General features: G+C 39.8%; 1 protein-coding gene across 12 annotated transcripts in view; it reads right to left on the reverse strand.

The window, feature by feature from the left end:
* The window catches only part of LIFR (LIF receptor subunit alpha), an 81,571-nt gene that overhangs the window by 51,252 nt on the left and 15,561 nt on the right, over positions 1 to 14,758 (reverse strand). For 2 of the 12 annotated variants that reach the window (XM_077117018.1, XM_077117017.1), the window contains exon 3: positions 12,763 to 12,831. The exons of 5 other annotated variants lie outside the window; for them this stretch is intronic. In XM_077117018.1, coding sequence (XP_076973133.1) covers positions 12,763 to 12,831 — 69 coding nt within the window. Of the gene's footprint in view, positions 1 to 689; positions 2,095 to 2,125; positions 3,450 to 5,455; positions 5,700 to 10,139; positions 10,255 to 12,762; positions 12,832 to 14,758 lie in introns of those variants that run through there. 5 more of the 12 variants (XM_077117025.1, XM_077117024.1, XM_077117021.1 and 2 more) reach the window with 4 other exon arrangements.

Below are 14,758 nucleotides of genomic sequence, written 5' to 3' on the forward strand. Positions count from 1 at the left end.
GAGTAAGGCATTGTTAGCCTAACAGATCCCAGGAGATACTTGTCAGCAAATATTTAGAGACAGTCTGCTGAGTACCAATTCCTCATCGAGTCGCTGGAGGCAAAGCACTGCACAAGACAAAGTGCTCCCTGCAGCAGCTCAGGTCCTAGTTCAGAGACAAGTACAGACACAAGATAATTTAAGATCCTGGTATGTACTTTAAAGACTAGAATAAGTCAGTGTGGTTGAGAGTATCTGAATGAGTGAACTTCAGGTGAAGGAGACAGCCATGAAACGACCTAGGGAAAGAGGATTCCAAATGAAAGTAAAGGCAAACTCCAAGTAAAGGGACAAGTTTGCTAAGCTCCAAGGGCAGAAAGAGAGCCAGAGTGCCTAAGGACAGTCACTGGGGGAAGGTGTCAGTGCGGTGGGCTGATCAGGGCATCCATCCTGAGGATACAGAATTTAACATCCCAGAATTCCATATCCTTGAGGTAAGCCACCACTGGACAGTTTAAATCACAGCTGAGATGTGTGGTCCGATTTACACTGTAGAATGATTTCTCTAGCTACTGCCCAGAGGGGAGAAGCGTGGAGCAGAGAGACCACAGTTCAAATGAGATTACAGGTGGGGAGGACTAGGGTTCTAAGAGAGGAGGTGGGAAGAGGTGTTCAGATTCAGGGTCCGTTTTGGAGATGGAGGAACTTACCAAAGCATGACAGGCAGTACCATGTGGCGGTTAAGAACGGATACGAGGTTTGAATCCTAGCTTTGCTGCTCACCGTGTGACCTGAGACACACTAGGACACGCACCATGGGACTCAGCCTCCTCATCTGTAAAGTGAGGATGGTCACAGTATTGTCCTCATAGGTTTATCGTGAGGATTAGACAAGGAAATGCATACAAAGGCATTTGGGATAGTGCAAAGCACATAGTAAATGTTATCTATAGGTGTGCTTTGTGTGCTGTGCAAGGAACAGGGAGAACAGAGGACGTGAGGATGACTACTAAATGTGGTGGCTACACAATGATGGATTGATGGTGGAGCCACTTATATTCTCGGTGGGTGCATGAAGAAGAGATGAAACTAAGGGTTAGAAGATCAGTTCCCAGGAGCCAACCTTGATAGGCTCCCACTCCCCACTCTAAACAGAAGTATTCTCCCTGTAGAATCTGAAAGAATTGCCTGAGAAGAATCAGGGCAGCTACCATCAACACAGATAGACGAAAACCTTCTACATTCTGATATGCAGGGGTCCCCCAAAGTAATAATATTCCTGCCCATTCTTAGAGTGAAGCCTACCATATGGCAAGTCCTTCCAATGCATGGAAAACTCATCAAACCTTCTATAATCTTGGAACAGGCAGCCAAGGATCACAAAAACATCTGAGGAAAGCCTAAATATTAAAGCAAAATTCAGAATAATCAAAAGGAAAATAATATTACTAACAGAGGAAAGAGAGCTAATTAGGAAATAGGGGGAGAAATTCTTTAAGTTGCATCTTCAGTGACAGCAAACGTGGCAATGCCATAAAACAAGAAGAGGACACACTGTAAAAGGAATAATCAGAAATGGAAATAGCCCTTAGAAATTAAATACGTTGACTGATATGTAAAAACTTAAAAAGAATGAGGGATAAAAAGTTAAGCAATCTTTCAGGAAAAAGAACAAAAGACAAAAATAAAGTGTGTGAAATAAGATATGAGAAAGAGAGGCTTGATAAAGGAACAGAAATCCAACATTTAAACAAGAGCCCAATAAGGGAACTAGAAAACGTTCTTCCAAGTGAAATCTAATGGCAAGCTCTCTTCTTGGCTATTGTAAGTCCTGTTAAAAACTCAGGAACTGAATTCCAGGTTAAATAGTTATAACCAAAAACACGCAGAAGGCACAAGTACACATTTCCAAAGCATTCAGTTATTTTCTGGATGAGTGGGTAACTTCCTCTTCAATTCAACAACATTAAGCCTACTTATTGTAAGGAAAATTTATTCATGAACCATCTAAAATGCCAGCTGTTAAAGTTACAGCACCAAATAGCTCTTAGATTGCAATATCTGAATAAAGGAGACCAAATGTTACCTCTAAAAGCTCGAATACTGACTAAAAGTACCACAAACCACATTCACTGATTGGCGTTACCTGGGGGTGAAACAGTTCCTCGTTGCACGCTGACAGTTGCTCTACAAAAGGGACCTGTGCCTGCTGTCGTGCCAGGGAGACGTGGCAAGAGGGGGATGGAGGCAGTGGAGGAAGAGCTTGGGACCAGGTGCTTGCTGGGGGACTGGACTCTAATCCTGGCTCCATTACTAATTAGGGTGTGATTCAGGGTAAATCACTTAATCCCTCCCAGCTCCAGACTCAGGCACTGCAGCACAGAAGCGAGCTCTATTCGGGGCCCCATAGGAGAAACTTCCCCAAATTAAACTGCAATGTTCCATTCCGGCTGGCAGGCGACAGGGTGCTTAGGGTAACTCGCCAGCCCAAAAGGAGGCCCGGGAGTGCCAGCCACAGCCCCTGGCTAAGGGCTCCACTGAGGGGGTCAGTGAGCATCAGGACCGGCTGCGGAGGGATAAAAGAAGACAGGGCCCCAGCCACGGCAGCCTGCTTAGCTTAGGCTGTGCAGGATAATAAAGGAGACTTCCTTCTGTCATAACATTTACACAGAAAATTTTGAGTGAGGCGTTTGAGCAATATTTTGTTTCGCGTATAATAAAGCCAACTTCTCGACCAAGTGAAACCTTCGGATGAATTTAGGTGAGGGCTGCAACAATGAACAAACAGAGCCTTACAAGGGATTTGCAGGAAGAAAAAACAAGCTTGTGAAATTTCTCTCCATTCCCTTCTGAACAGGAACATTTCATAACTGACTTTTCTTCACTGATGCCTAACTCCCTAGGGGAGAATGGATTTTCATAGGATTTCAGGAATTAACTTTTAAAATTAGGATAGCTGTCTCCTGACACAGCAACAGGGTGTAGATGTAAGTATCTAGCGGGGTGGGGAAACAGGGAACAAATGTGGAAACCAGGACGGCACCAAGGCAAAGTATAGTTCACCTGCCTACTCTACAGGTGGCAACAACTAACACACTTTGACAAACTTTCCAATTTTTCAAAATAAGCTCGAAATCTGGGGTTTTACATGATGTACACATATTTGCAAATGTAATTAAACAGTTCATATTTTTTGAACATTTTAACAGCCAAACCATATACATGTCACACTGTATCCTGCCTGAGGGCCGCCAGTTGGTATACTTCATCATATAAATATTATAAAGGATTTAAAAATGAGAAATGTCAGTGAGCTCTCCTTTTCAAGAAAATTCATCATGCAGAATCAATTTACAAACTTGTTGAATAGAAGGAAAAAAAATCTGTCTTTTTTTCCTTCTGTGTCTTTCTTTACATTATCCCCGACCTCAATCTTCAGACCTCAAGAAGTACAGGCATAATACTCCATCGTATGTATATACCACAGTTTGTTTAGTATATACATACGATGGAATATTATGCAGCTTTAAGACAGGATAAACTTATGAAGCATGTAATAACATGGATGGACCTAGAGAACATTATGCTGAGTGAGTCTAGCCAAAAACTAAAGGACAAATACTGTATGGTCCCACTGATGTGAACGGACATTCGAGAATAAATTTGAAATATGTCATTGGTAACAGAGTTCAGCAGGAGTTAGAAACAGGGTAAGACAATGGGTAATTGGAGCTGAAGGGATACAGACTGTGCAACAGGACTAGATACAAAAACTCAAAAATGGACAGTACAATAATACCTAATTGTAAAGTAATCATGTTAAAACACTGAATGAAGCTGCATCTGAGCTATAGGTTTTTTTTTTTGTTCTGTCTGTTTTTTTTTCTTTTTCTTTTTCTTTTTTTTTACTATTATTATTATTTTTATTTTTTTCTCTATATTAACATTCTATATCTTTTTCTGTTGTTTTGCTAGTTCTTTTCCTAAATCGATGCAAATGTACTAAGAAATGATGATCATGCATCTAAGTGATAATGTTAAGAATTACTGATTGCATATGTAGAATGGAATGATTTCTAAATGTTGGGTTAATTTCTTTTTTTTTCTTTAATTAATAAAAAAAAAAAAAAAGAAAGCAAAAACACCAAAACTGGTGAGGAAGCCCAGTACCTGCTCATATAGAGTTACAGAAAAAAAGTGCTAATTTACATTCCACCCAGGAACAGCAATCAGGCAGTATACAACAAGAATCTAATCAAATTTATATTATTTGAGTCAAAATGACAGCTTCGAGAAATCTGTCCTAAAGAAATAATCTCAAATGCAGGGAAAAAAGCAAACTATACACATTAATAGTCATAACAATCTTATTTATAATAGTCAAAAAGAAATAATCTCAATGTCCAGGCAAAAGGAAATAAATGGTTATATAAACTAGAGCATATGTCTATAATGAAGTATTACAGAACCATAAATGCTTATGATATGATAGCAAGGGTAAAAGTTGGGCATATATTGTATATTTACTACATCTGTTCTGTGTATGTGTACACATACTAATGATCTAACGTTTCTAAGTTGCACATCTTTAGGTTGACATCTAATAATGTTAATATTTCATGATAAATTTAAATAAAATGCATTCCTTGTTAGAAAATAGAAAATATTACTTTTAAAATTAAATAAAATGAAAAAAAATCATAAATATCTTAGATGTGCATCAATGAGGAACTGATGTTCAAATTATCTCCTGGCTATGTGAAGGCATGTTATATAGTCATTAAAATTTTAAGAGCCTCCACATTGAGGTGAAAACTTCACAATATATTAAATGAAAAAAAGCAAATAAAAAGATGAAGACTTTGTTGTTTTGTTTTTGAAGAAGTTTATGTATATGTGTGTCTATACATAGAAAAAAGTCTGGACTTCCAACAAAATAGTGATTATCTTTGGGTAGTGAGATTATGGGTGACTTTTATTTTCTTCATGCCTTCCTGTAATGTATGAATTTTTTACAGTAAATATCATAACTTTATATATTATTTCGAACATCCAGAAAGCCACACAAAATAATACATACCTGTAACCTACTATTCAGTTTTGTCAAATCTTTTGTCATTCTTACTTCAATTTTTTAAAAACTTCATCATTTTAAGAAAATTTTAAACCTCCAATTCCTAGTCCTCCCTCCCGAGAGTTAATCACTCATTTCTGTCTGGTGCTTAATCAAAGTCATGCATGTTTCCATACTTATTGATATATGTATATATTCATAACATATATTGTATTTGAGTGATTGCTAAATTTTGTACTCTATGTAATTTGTATTCTTCTGTGTGTTCAAGATACTCTCTTAAATATCTTTACGTAGCTCTAAGATCATTAAGACTTAACTACATTGAATATCTCATGGTTTCAAAGCACCATAATAAACATTTCTGTTCTCTTGGAAAAAAAAAAAAAGTACAGGCAGCACCCAATAGACGGAGGTATGGCAGGGCCCAGTCCCCACCGACGATGTAGGCGTTTGAAGCGCAGTTCTCTCTAAGTGAAGAGAACCCGCCTTAAGTCCTGTCTTGCGAAAATGCAGCATCTGTACATGGACTTCAGTTTGCTTCTTCCTTGGAGGAAGAATCCCCAGAATTTCTTCTAGGAATTCTGGCTCCCAGAGCACATGAGGTTTGGGACCTTTCTGCCGAGGATAATTAGCAAAGAAAGAGCTAAGAAGAGAAAAGTAAAACTAAAGTAAGAGGAGGACCAGAAACTGCAGCCCTACTATAACGTGTTTAGTTCATTTTGGGTTTTGTTTTTTTCCCTTTGGTGGGCAGTATTGACGGAGACTCAGTCGGCCTCTTCTGCTATCTTGAGTGGCCCTAAGACCCTATGTCCCAGAGCGGTGAGGAAAAGTGCAGGAGGAACACCTGCTCGGTGACAGGAAGGGAGGGGTAATTTTTTGAGGGGTGGGGGTGGGGGTGGCTGGTCCGGGAATCAAACTCGGGTCTCCCACATGGAAGGCGAGCATTCTACCACTGAACCACCTGTGCACCCGAGATGGGTAATCTTAATAACTATTTCCCCAAGCCTTTTTTATCTTGAGAATCTACCTTTCTGCCACCACAGGGAGATAAGTCTCTTGCCATTAATTCACAAAAATAATTAAATACTGGGATGGAAGTGGCACACTGGAAAGGGACAGCTTCTTAACTATAATAAAGCAAAATTAAATGTGTAAGTAGGGCAACGACTCTACAGAGAGGAGATTCTGGGAAGAGCACCCCAAGCAAGGAAGAGCAAATGGAAAGCAAACAGTATCTGCATTTCTGATAAAAATCCTCCTTAGTGTGCTTTCTAGATTTTGTTTCCTACTAAGAAACATAAAAATGGTCTGAGGACTTTGACCAGCAATTATTCTACTAATTCCATTATCCACCCCCCGACAAGGTCTTAAGTTTCTGCAGTACCAACTCCCTTTGAATAAAACCTTTCAGGAACAGAAAGTTTGCAGTTAGGTAGTGTGCTGGTTAGAGGCTGTTGTATACCCTAGAAAAGCCAAGTTCTTTAATCCTCATTCAAGGATTATTTAATATTATTATTGTAGGGTGGAAACACTTTTGATTAGATTATCCCCGCAGATGTGTGGCTTGCCCAGTTGTGGATGTGGGCTTTTGATTAAATCACATCCGTGGCGATGTTGCATGCCCAACTATGGGGGTGGCCTTTTGATTAAGATGGAGATGTGACTCCACCCATTCAAGGTGGGTCTTGATTTGTCTACCGGAGTCTTTTAGAAGAGGAAAGATAGTCCTGTCTTTTGAAGAAGAGACAGAGCCGCCAGAGCTAACACAAGACCCAGGGATTTGGAAATGCAGAGTCCAGCAAATGTCACCATGAAATGCCTTCCCATGAGATACTAAGCAAACCAGAACCTGGAGAGAGTCAAGGGAAGACAAGATATGAAAGCCAGCCCTGGAGAAGCCAACTGAGAGACCCCCACAGGAACAGAGGCTGAAAGCAACAGAGCCCAGGAACAGGGGACGAACGGATGCCAGCCACGTAACTTCCCAGCTGACAGAGGTGCTCCAAGAGGCATCAGCCTTTCTTGAGCGAAGGTAACCTCTAGCTAGCGCCTTAATTTGAACATTTTCATGGCCTTAGAGCTGTACATGAAATATAATAAATTCTCCTTTTAGAAGCCATTCTATTTCTGGTATATTGCATTCTGGCAGCTTTAACAAGTCAAAAAGATAGATTCACTGTATTAAAGAGAACTGTAGGGGATTCAATTAAAATTAGAGAAATGCCTACGAATAAACAAATCTGGCTGAATTGGGAAGGCTGGTGTGGAAAGGTAGGTTGAGACCAAACTGTAGAGGGAGATGCTAAACATGTTAAAGATTTTTATGCATGGGAAGTGTGAACAAACAGGTTTTTTAAGGAGATTAATTAGGAGACAAGTGCCATAACAAAGATGTACATTCAATAATACATCTACATCTCTTTCTGTATATATATATACCACTGCAAAATACAGCCCTTCAAGAGCCTACCAAGTACCCAGCACAACTCATACCAAGGCTCATCATTGAAAATATCAAAATAACTGCATACTAGGACTTAAAAGCCTCAGGGGAGGGGAAGACCATAGCCAAAGGCTCACAAATAAGAATGGCGTTGGACTAATTCAGCAAAGTCAGGACTGCATTTGAATCTGGCTTGATGGCCTGCCACGGGGGCCTGGACAAATCCTCTACTCTAACACAGGGACAGTGACAGCACTATCTACAGAGCAGTCATGGGTGGCCGTGGGACTCTCAGCACAGAGAGCCAAAAGGAACACCTTTCAAAATCTAAGTGAAAATTATTTTCACATATGAATTTTATACTCAGCTAAACTACTAATTAAGCGAGAGGATAAAATAAATACATTTTATAAAGACATGCATGATGTTTAAAAAGTTTACCTCCCCCTCACCCATTCTGTGAAGGGTGCTGCACCAGAGGACGTGCTGTACCAAAATGAGGTGGGGGGGGTGGGGAAGGGAGAGAGAAAATACACGATCCAAGAAACTGAAGTTTCAGCCTAGGAAAGTGCCACAGGGAATCTGAATTCCTTCATGACCACAAAGGGCAGTCTTAGGATGATGACTTCACAACAGTTTCAGAACGAGTCCGATGGCATCCCAAGAGAACTGGGTACAGTATATCCCCAGGGCAGAAACAACGAATTGACAAATTAACTGATGATACCTGGCCATGGAAAACAGTATTAAAGGGGCTTCCATAGTTATGTTAGAGGTTTATGGGAAGAAGTGATAGTAGGTGCACAGAAAATTAAGCACATGCAAAACTAAAACTAAAGAAAAGAACAAATCATAGAAGAAAGGAAATGACTATTGTATATCACTTGGTTCAGCAGTAAACAACATTTATATACTCATAATAATGTAAAGACTGAGTGCAGATTTAACCAAAAATTGCAACATGATGGGAGGATGAAAAGGAGTGGGGGAAGTGATGTAACCAAGTTAAGTCCCCATCTCTGGATCAAGAAGTAATAGATAATGTTTAATATTAGTAAATCAAGGGAAAAAATCTTTATTTTTTAATAAACAGTGGTTTTTGAGAAATAAAATATAGTTGTGCGCCTCTGAAGAGTAAGACACAGGGATGAAGCAAAACATCAATGTTTTAAATTTTAAGTCATATTAATTCTTCAAATTCTTCTGGGAAACTCCTAGAAGGAGGTACAAGGAGCTCATCATCATATCTAGATAACTTCTGAGAGTCCCCAAAATGTCAGATGCTCCTACTTTTGCCTCCACAACAGTTTAATTACACCTTGTTACAGGGGCTGCACAAACCCACTGCTTGACTTTGTAAATAAAGTTTTACTGGAACACAGTCATGCCTGTTCATTTACATACGGTCTGTGGCTACTTCTGCACTGTGCTAGAGCTGAGGAGTGTGACAGACACCACAGTCTGCAAGCGAAATATTTACTAGCTGGCTCTTTACAGAAATTGTTTGCTGACTCCCGCTCTCTTTTATCACTTGCCAATTTTCGAACTCTTTCAACAAATCGCAAGATCCCTGAGAGCTAATGACGTCTCTCAGTGTGCTGTGATTCCAGTGTCTAAGCACAGTGGGTGGCACAGAGCAGAAATTCAAAAAATCTAAGCTGATGGCTGGATGAATGAATACCAAGACCTAAATAAATATATTTCCATAAAGTATTCTGTCATTGTTAGGCTTCTTGCTAATCCACATACTGTCAACACTGGGCCTATAATTTAGAGCCATGTTTCCCAAACTGAGGTTCCTAAGCAAGCAAATGGGTATTGTGAGATAGTTTTAATTATTAGGGCAACACAGCAGCATCTGTTCAGCACTGTGAGAACTTCCAACTCAAGGTAGTTCACCGTTTCAACCTTAGATCACACTATACGCCTTTCAACTATTTTATGTTTGAGAAGCAGCAGTTTGGTGATTGCTAGGATAAAACAAAATTACTGTCCTGAAATTAATGATTTGAGGATGGTAGTATCCAATCTGGTACCAAGGCTTGAGAAGCTACACAAGACAAAAAATATGCACACATCCCATTAGCAACTGTAGCTTTCTAAGAATGAAATGGTTTGATCAACACCATAAGTACTTGGAATCTCAGGTAGGACATGAGATTTTGTTCATTTGTCCAGAGTGATGCCCCAGTGAATCCCAGAGTGATTCGATCAGTGAGTGGAAAAGTATTTGCAAAGCCCCCTTCGGGGAATGGTGAGAACGGAGAGAAATTCAACTTCCCCAAGTTGAATTCTTGATATTCTCACAAGCAGTGTGGACAACCAAAGCTATAGGCTGAGCCCCCAGTCTTGGGGTTTGTTCATATGAAAATTAACCCCACAAAAGATAGGTCAAATCTACTTAAAATTTAGGTCTAAGAGTCATCCCCAAGAGAGCCTCTACAAGGAAAAAAAAAAAAAGAATGAAATGAGAACACTATTTTTCCTTCAAATTTAAGTGTTAGGTCAAAAATATTTATTTATGGTTTGGATCTAACTATTTCATAAAAAGAACTGTTAGGGGCATTCTGAAAAACACTATTGAAACACTAAGGGCCCTGAGAAATGAGAAAGTTGGAGACACTGAGGGAATAGCTCAACTGTTTAGGGATTCCACTGCTTCGTACTTTAATCTGCATTCTGCATCCCAGGCAGTAATATCAGAATTTAACTTTTACTATAGTATAAGAACATATCTCTGTGGACACTGCAGACTATTCATTCTCCCCCCTAAAAAAAAAAAAAAAAAAATGAGAGTTAGCTTTTGGGCTGTGATTCAAAATGAATATTCTTATCAAATATTTCATTTCTTTGCATTTCTTGGGAATTTAAAAAATATACTTCTTCCAGATTCTTTCATTTTTCAGGTCTCTTATATTCCTTTATGTCGATTTTAGTAATCTTTATTCCACTGAGGACTTTCCTGTTAATTCCAGAGCCTGTTCATTATCAACTTCTACATGTCAAAACAAATTTGATTCCCCATGTCTGCCCATGCAAAAACAACAACAAATCTGAATTCATCACTCCCATTCTTAAAATCTTTCCAAGGTCCTCACTGCTTCAACGTAAGGTTCCAGTTAGGGCGAGTGGACAAAGTCTTCAAGAATGCCTGCACCAGCCATCCTAGTCTGCACTACAGCAGAACCAACTACTTGCAGCTCCTCAAATACTGCATGGCCCCACTGGTCTCAGGGCCACCCTACAAACCATGACCCCTATGAATGCCACCACACCTCCAGTTCTTCCCATCCCCAGAACACCATTCTGAGAAGCCTGCCTTCCCTTAGGGTACATGCTGGCCCCTCACCGCCATGCCTCCAGCCCCCTCCATGTGTCCTCACTATGGGCTTAGTTCCCTAGCACACTGAAATGTAGCATCTGGTTACTCATCTCTCCCCCTACTAGGCTGTAAGAAGTGCCTGGCTTATAATGGCGTGCAACAAATATCTACTCAACAAATGAATAGGCCTTTACCTTCTATTACAAGGATGAAACACTCTACAATTATAGTAAAGAAACAACACGAAGAACATTTCTCCTTAGCCAAAATATGCCAAGAGACCTTTAACATGCTGGAAAGCATGACACAAGTTCAAGAACAACCAGGAACATCTCCATTTCCCAATACCTGCTTCCCTGTACACTCACCAAGAGCAAGAATGATCTTTTTTGTTAAAATCTCTTCCAACTATTGAGCCATAAATGACATTTATGCAGTCAAATATCCTTTCATGCTTTATTGGTAATTCTGCAATGTTTTGTTTGCAAACTGCTTGTTCAATCTTTTGACCATTTTCCCTAAATGAGTATCAATCTTCCTCCTTACTTGATAAGAAAATTGCATAATATAAATATTAAGTCTATTAGATATACTGCAAATATATTTCTCAATTTGTTTTCTTAGTTTCCAGTGAAGTTTTTTGTTTGAGTCAGATATCTCAATTTTGCCCTGTATGGTTTCTGACTTTTACAGCATGTGAAAATGGTCTTTCTCATGCCAGGATTTTACAAATTGCACCAAGTTTGTCTTCGAGTATATTTAAGGCTTTTAACATTTTAAGCTTTAATCCATATGGAATTAATTTCGTTGTACAACATGAATCAGGGACCCAGCTTTTTTTCTCCCCCTCAATGGTTAACACTTATCCCAGCATCATTTATTAAATAATCCATTCCCTCCCTCCATTAAGATACCATTCCTTCTCAGCCTCCTTGGTGGGACTCCCCCAGCCCATTGCTCTTTCACCCTACATTCCCTCACTGAGCAATATTATTGATTCTTGTGGTTTTAAACATCACTTCTATGCTAATGACTTCCAAATCTGTATTCCCAGTATCAGTCTCTTTCCAGTTACAGATTAACCATCTCCTGGCCAAGTTATCTAAACAATTTCACTCAAGTGAGGCCCTTTCAGGAACAGTAAAATATTGTGCTACTACTTATCTACTTGGGTATTTCACAGATTCCTCAAATACTCCACCAGTACAAAATTAAACTCACTCTCCCATGCCACAAACCTCTTCTTTTGTACCCAGCAGTCCAGGCCATGGCATCACTCTCTGGGTCACCGAAGCAGGAGCTGCTCTTGACTCCTCCTTCTCCAACCCACCCACCTACTTGCCAGTTTTACCACCAGAGCATGTCTTGAGCCTTTCCCTTATGCTCTATGTCTGTTTTCATTTCTCCAGCTCCGGCTCAGCCCTCACCATCTCTTGCACAGATTATTAAATTGCTACTTAATTAGCCTCTGGGCCTCCGCAGGGCCCTGGCATAATCCATCTTCCATGGTGAGTTTCAGGACTTTAAATGGAACCTAAAGCTCTAACCTTCGTCTTCTTTCATGCTTCTGGCCAATGATCGTGAGACTGTCCCACCAAGAGCTCAAAGGTCCTATGTCCAAAATCAAATTCAAACACCTTTCACAAACCCTCTATCTACTTCCTTCTTTGCTTCCCTACCTTAGGGCATCTTTGCTGCTTGGCTTCTAATTAGGCCATGACATCGGGTCAGAGACCGCTGCTCTCCTAATGCTCCCAGCACACTCTGTTTAACTTCCACTTTGGGCATTTATCATGTCATACCAGGAGTCAAGGAGATTATTCTCTCCTCTCCTCCCACCCTCTTTTCCTATTAATCCTAAACCCCCTGGTAGTAGAGATTTTTCTTTGCAACATCCTCGTATCTAAGAGGACTTTATACTACTATATATTCCACATTTACATGAACCAAACAAATCTCCAGATAGAGTCCTTAAAGTATTTCCAGGCCAGCCAGTTGTTTCTTTGCATTCTGAAAAGGAAGTAACACATGCCATCAGTTCGCTTTTGAATGCATCTGTCTGCTATAGAAAAATTATGAATAAAAAGACAACATTGGCTCATTAGCTAGAGATTTTTTTTAATACATGTCGTAAAGCTACCTCTAAAGCCCTCTCCAAATTCTAAAAGGGAAAACTATTAATTATGGAATAGTTTCATATGGTTAAAATGCTGGGTTTTAGCTAACTCTACCATGACGATATAAAATTCAGATACTGTTTTCAAATATCGAGCAGCATTTATATATTGTTTATTAGGAGGCAGGTACTGTAAATTCTTCAAATGCAACATTGTCCTAATCCCAGTAACAACACTTTGAAGGTAGCATCATTATGCCCATTTTCAGAAACAAGGACACTGGGGCATTGGGAGTTTTCTGAAATATGCTTGAGGTCACCGAGTCACTAAGGGGCAGCACTGGGATCTGAATCCAGGCCTCACTGCAAATCTCAGCTCTGGACTATCACACTGAACTATAAAACGTAGAACAGAAAACTCACTGGCCCGGGAGTCTGGAGTCCTGGGCTCTAGCTCCTATTCTACCACCAAACACCTGATAGGGAGGTGCCCTTGGACAAATCACTTAGCATCTCAGGTCTTGGCTTTAAAATTACACAGTTATGACCCAACTTTTCCCTACTTGAAATGCCCTAAGAATTGTAGTTTTTTCATTTTTAGGGCACCCTGCTCGACTCCTTTATGAACCAGTAGAGCAGAGACTCTGATGGGGAACGCAGCTCCCCCCAGTTTATTACTGGGATTGGGAAATACCACCTGCTTTATAAGCACTTCCAATAATCATGTCATGACAAGGATCAGTCTATGTTTGGGAAACAAATCAGAAAATAACTGTCATGCTGCTCTCCTCCTTTCAACCCCAAGTACTTTTTACTGGTTAGCTCCTATCTCAGCAGGTGTAAATTCACCTACATGAAATGCGGTAAGGAGGCAAAACTGAGGTGAGCAGCGCCTAGAGCAAGCGCCTTAGCCTATGTTACTACCACACTGAAACACGGGTTCAGTGGAGTCACAGATCTTCCAGTTTTCCAAAAGGGCTGGAAATCCAGGGTTTTTTTTTTGTTTTTTTTTTTTTTAATGTGACATCTCCTTATTTTTAAATGTTGGCAACTCATTCCAATGTTTTAAAATTCACTGAGTGGGCCAAACAAAACACACACACAGGCCAAACACAGCTAGGTTTTAGGGCACCAGTTAACAACCTGTCTCAAAATGTATTGGCATTAAAAATTCTTGCCTTCCTATTCAAATAATCTTAAAATCTGAACTGTTTTAAGGCTTACATTCTTCAAGGCACAGATATTGAGCAACAGGTATCTGAATGTTTTCTTACTTTTTTTGGTCAGAATCAGAACGTTATCCTGTTCAAAATAACTTAAGTGGCCTTTTGATTTTTTATGGTATTATTTAACTCCAGACCTCAAAATCCTAAGCATCCCTTAGAATATAAACTATGTTTAAAAAAAAACAAACTAAAAATGAGGAATTAAAATAAAACCTTGAACTTCAGACTACAGTCTACAGTGTCTTCAACGTACACGGAATTTTTGAAATCTACCTTTGGTTTACTTAAGTCTTCTACATCAGAGTAGAACACAGAATGAAGAAAGAGCACAAAAGAACCTGAGAGAGTATTTGGCAAAACTGTCTCAGAAAGGGGAAATCTGCCAAGAAAGCAGAGTCTACAGACCAGAGACGTGTGGGTTTGATGCTGACCCTGAAAAAGATTATAGAATAGATGGGGGACAGCGATCCTAACGGGATCGCAGCCCATGTCAGCCTAACCTCAGCCCTTCCTTGACAAAGAGGCTTAGAAAGTGTGTCAGACACAGATGCAGTGTACACTGGTTTGAGCAGGATCTTTTCTAACACCTGAAAGA

Source organism: Tamandua tetradactyla, chromosome 9 (genome assembly GCF_023851605.1).
Source record: "Tamandua tetradactyla isolate mTamTet1 chromosome 9, mTamTet1.pri, whole genome shotgun sequence".
NCBI classification, from domain to species: Eukaryota; Metazoa; Chordata; class Mammalia; order Pilosa; family Myrmecophagidae; genus Tamandua; species Tamandua tetradactyla.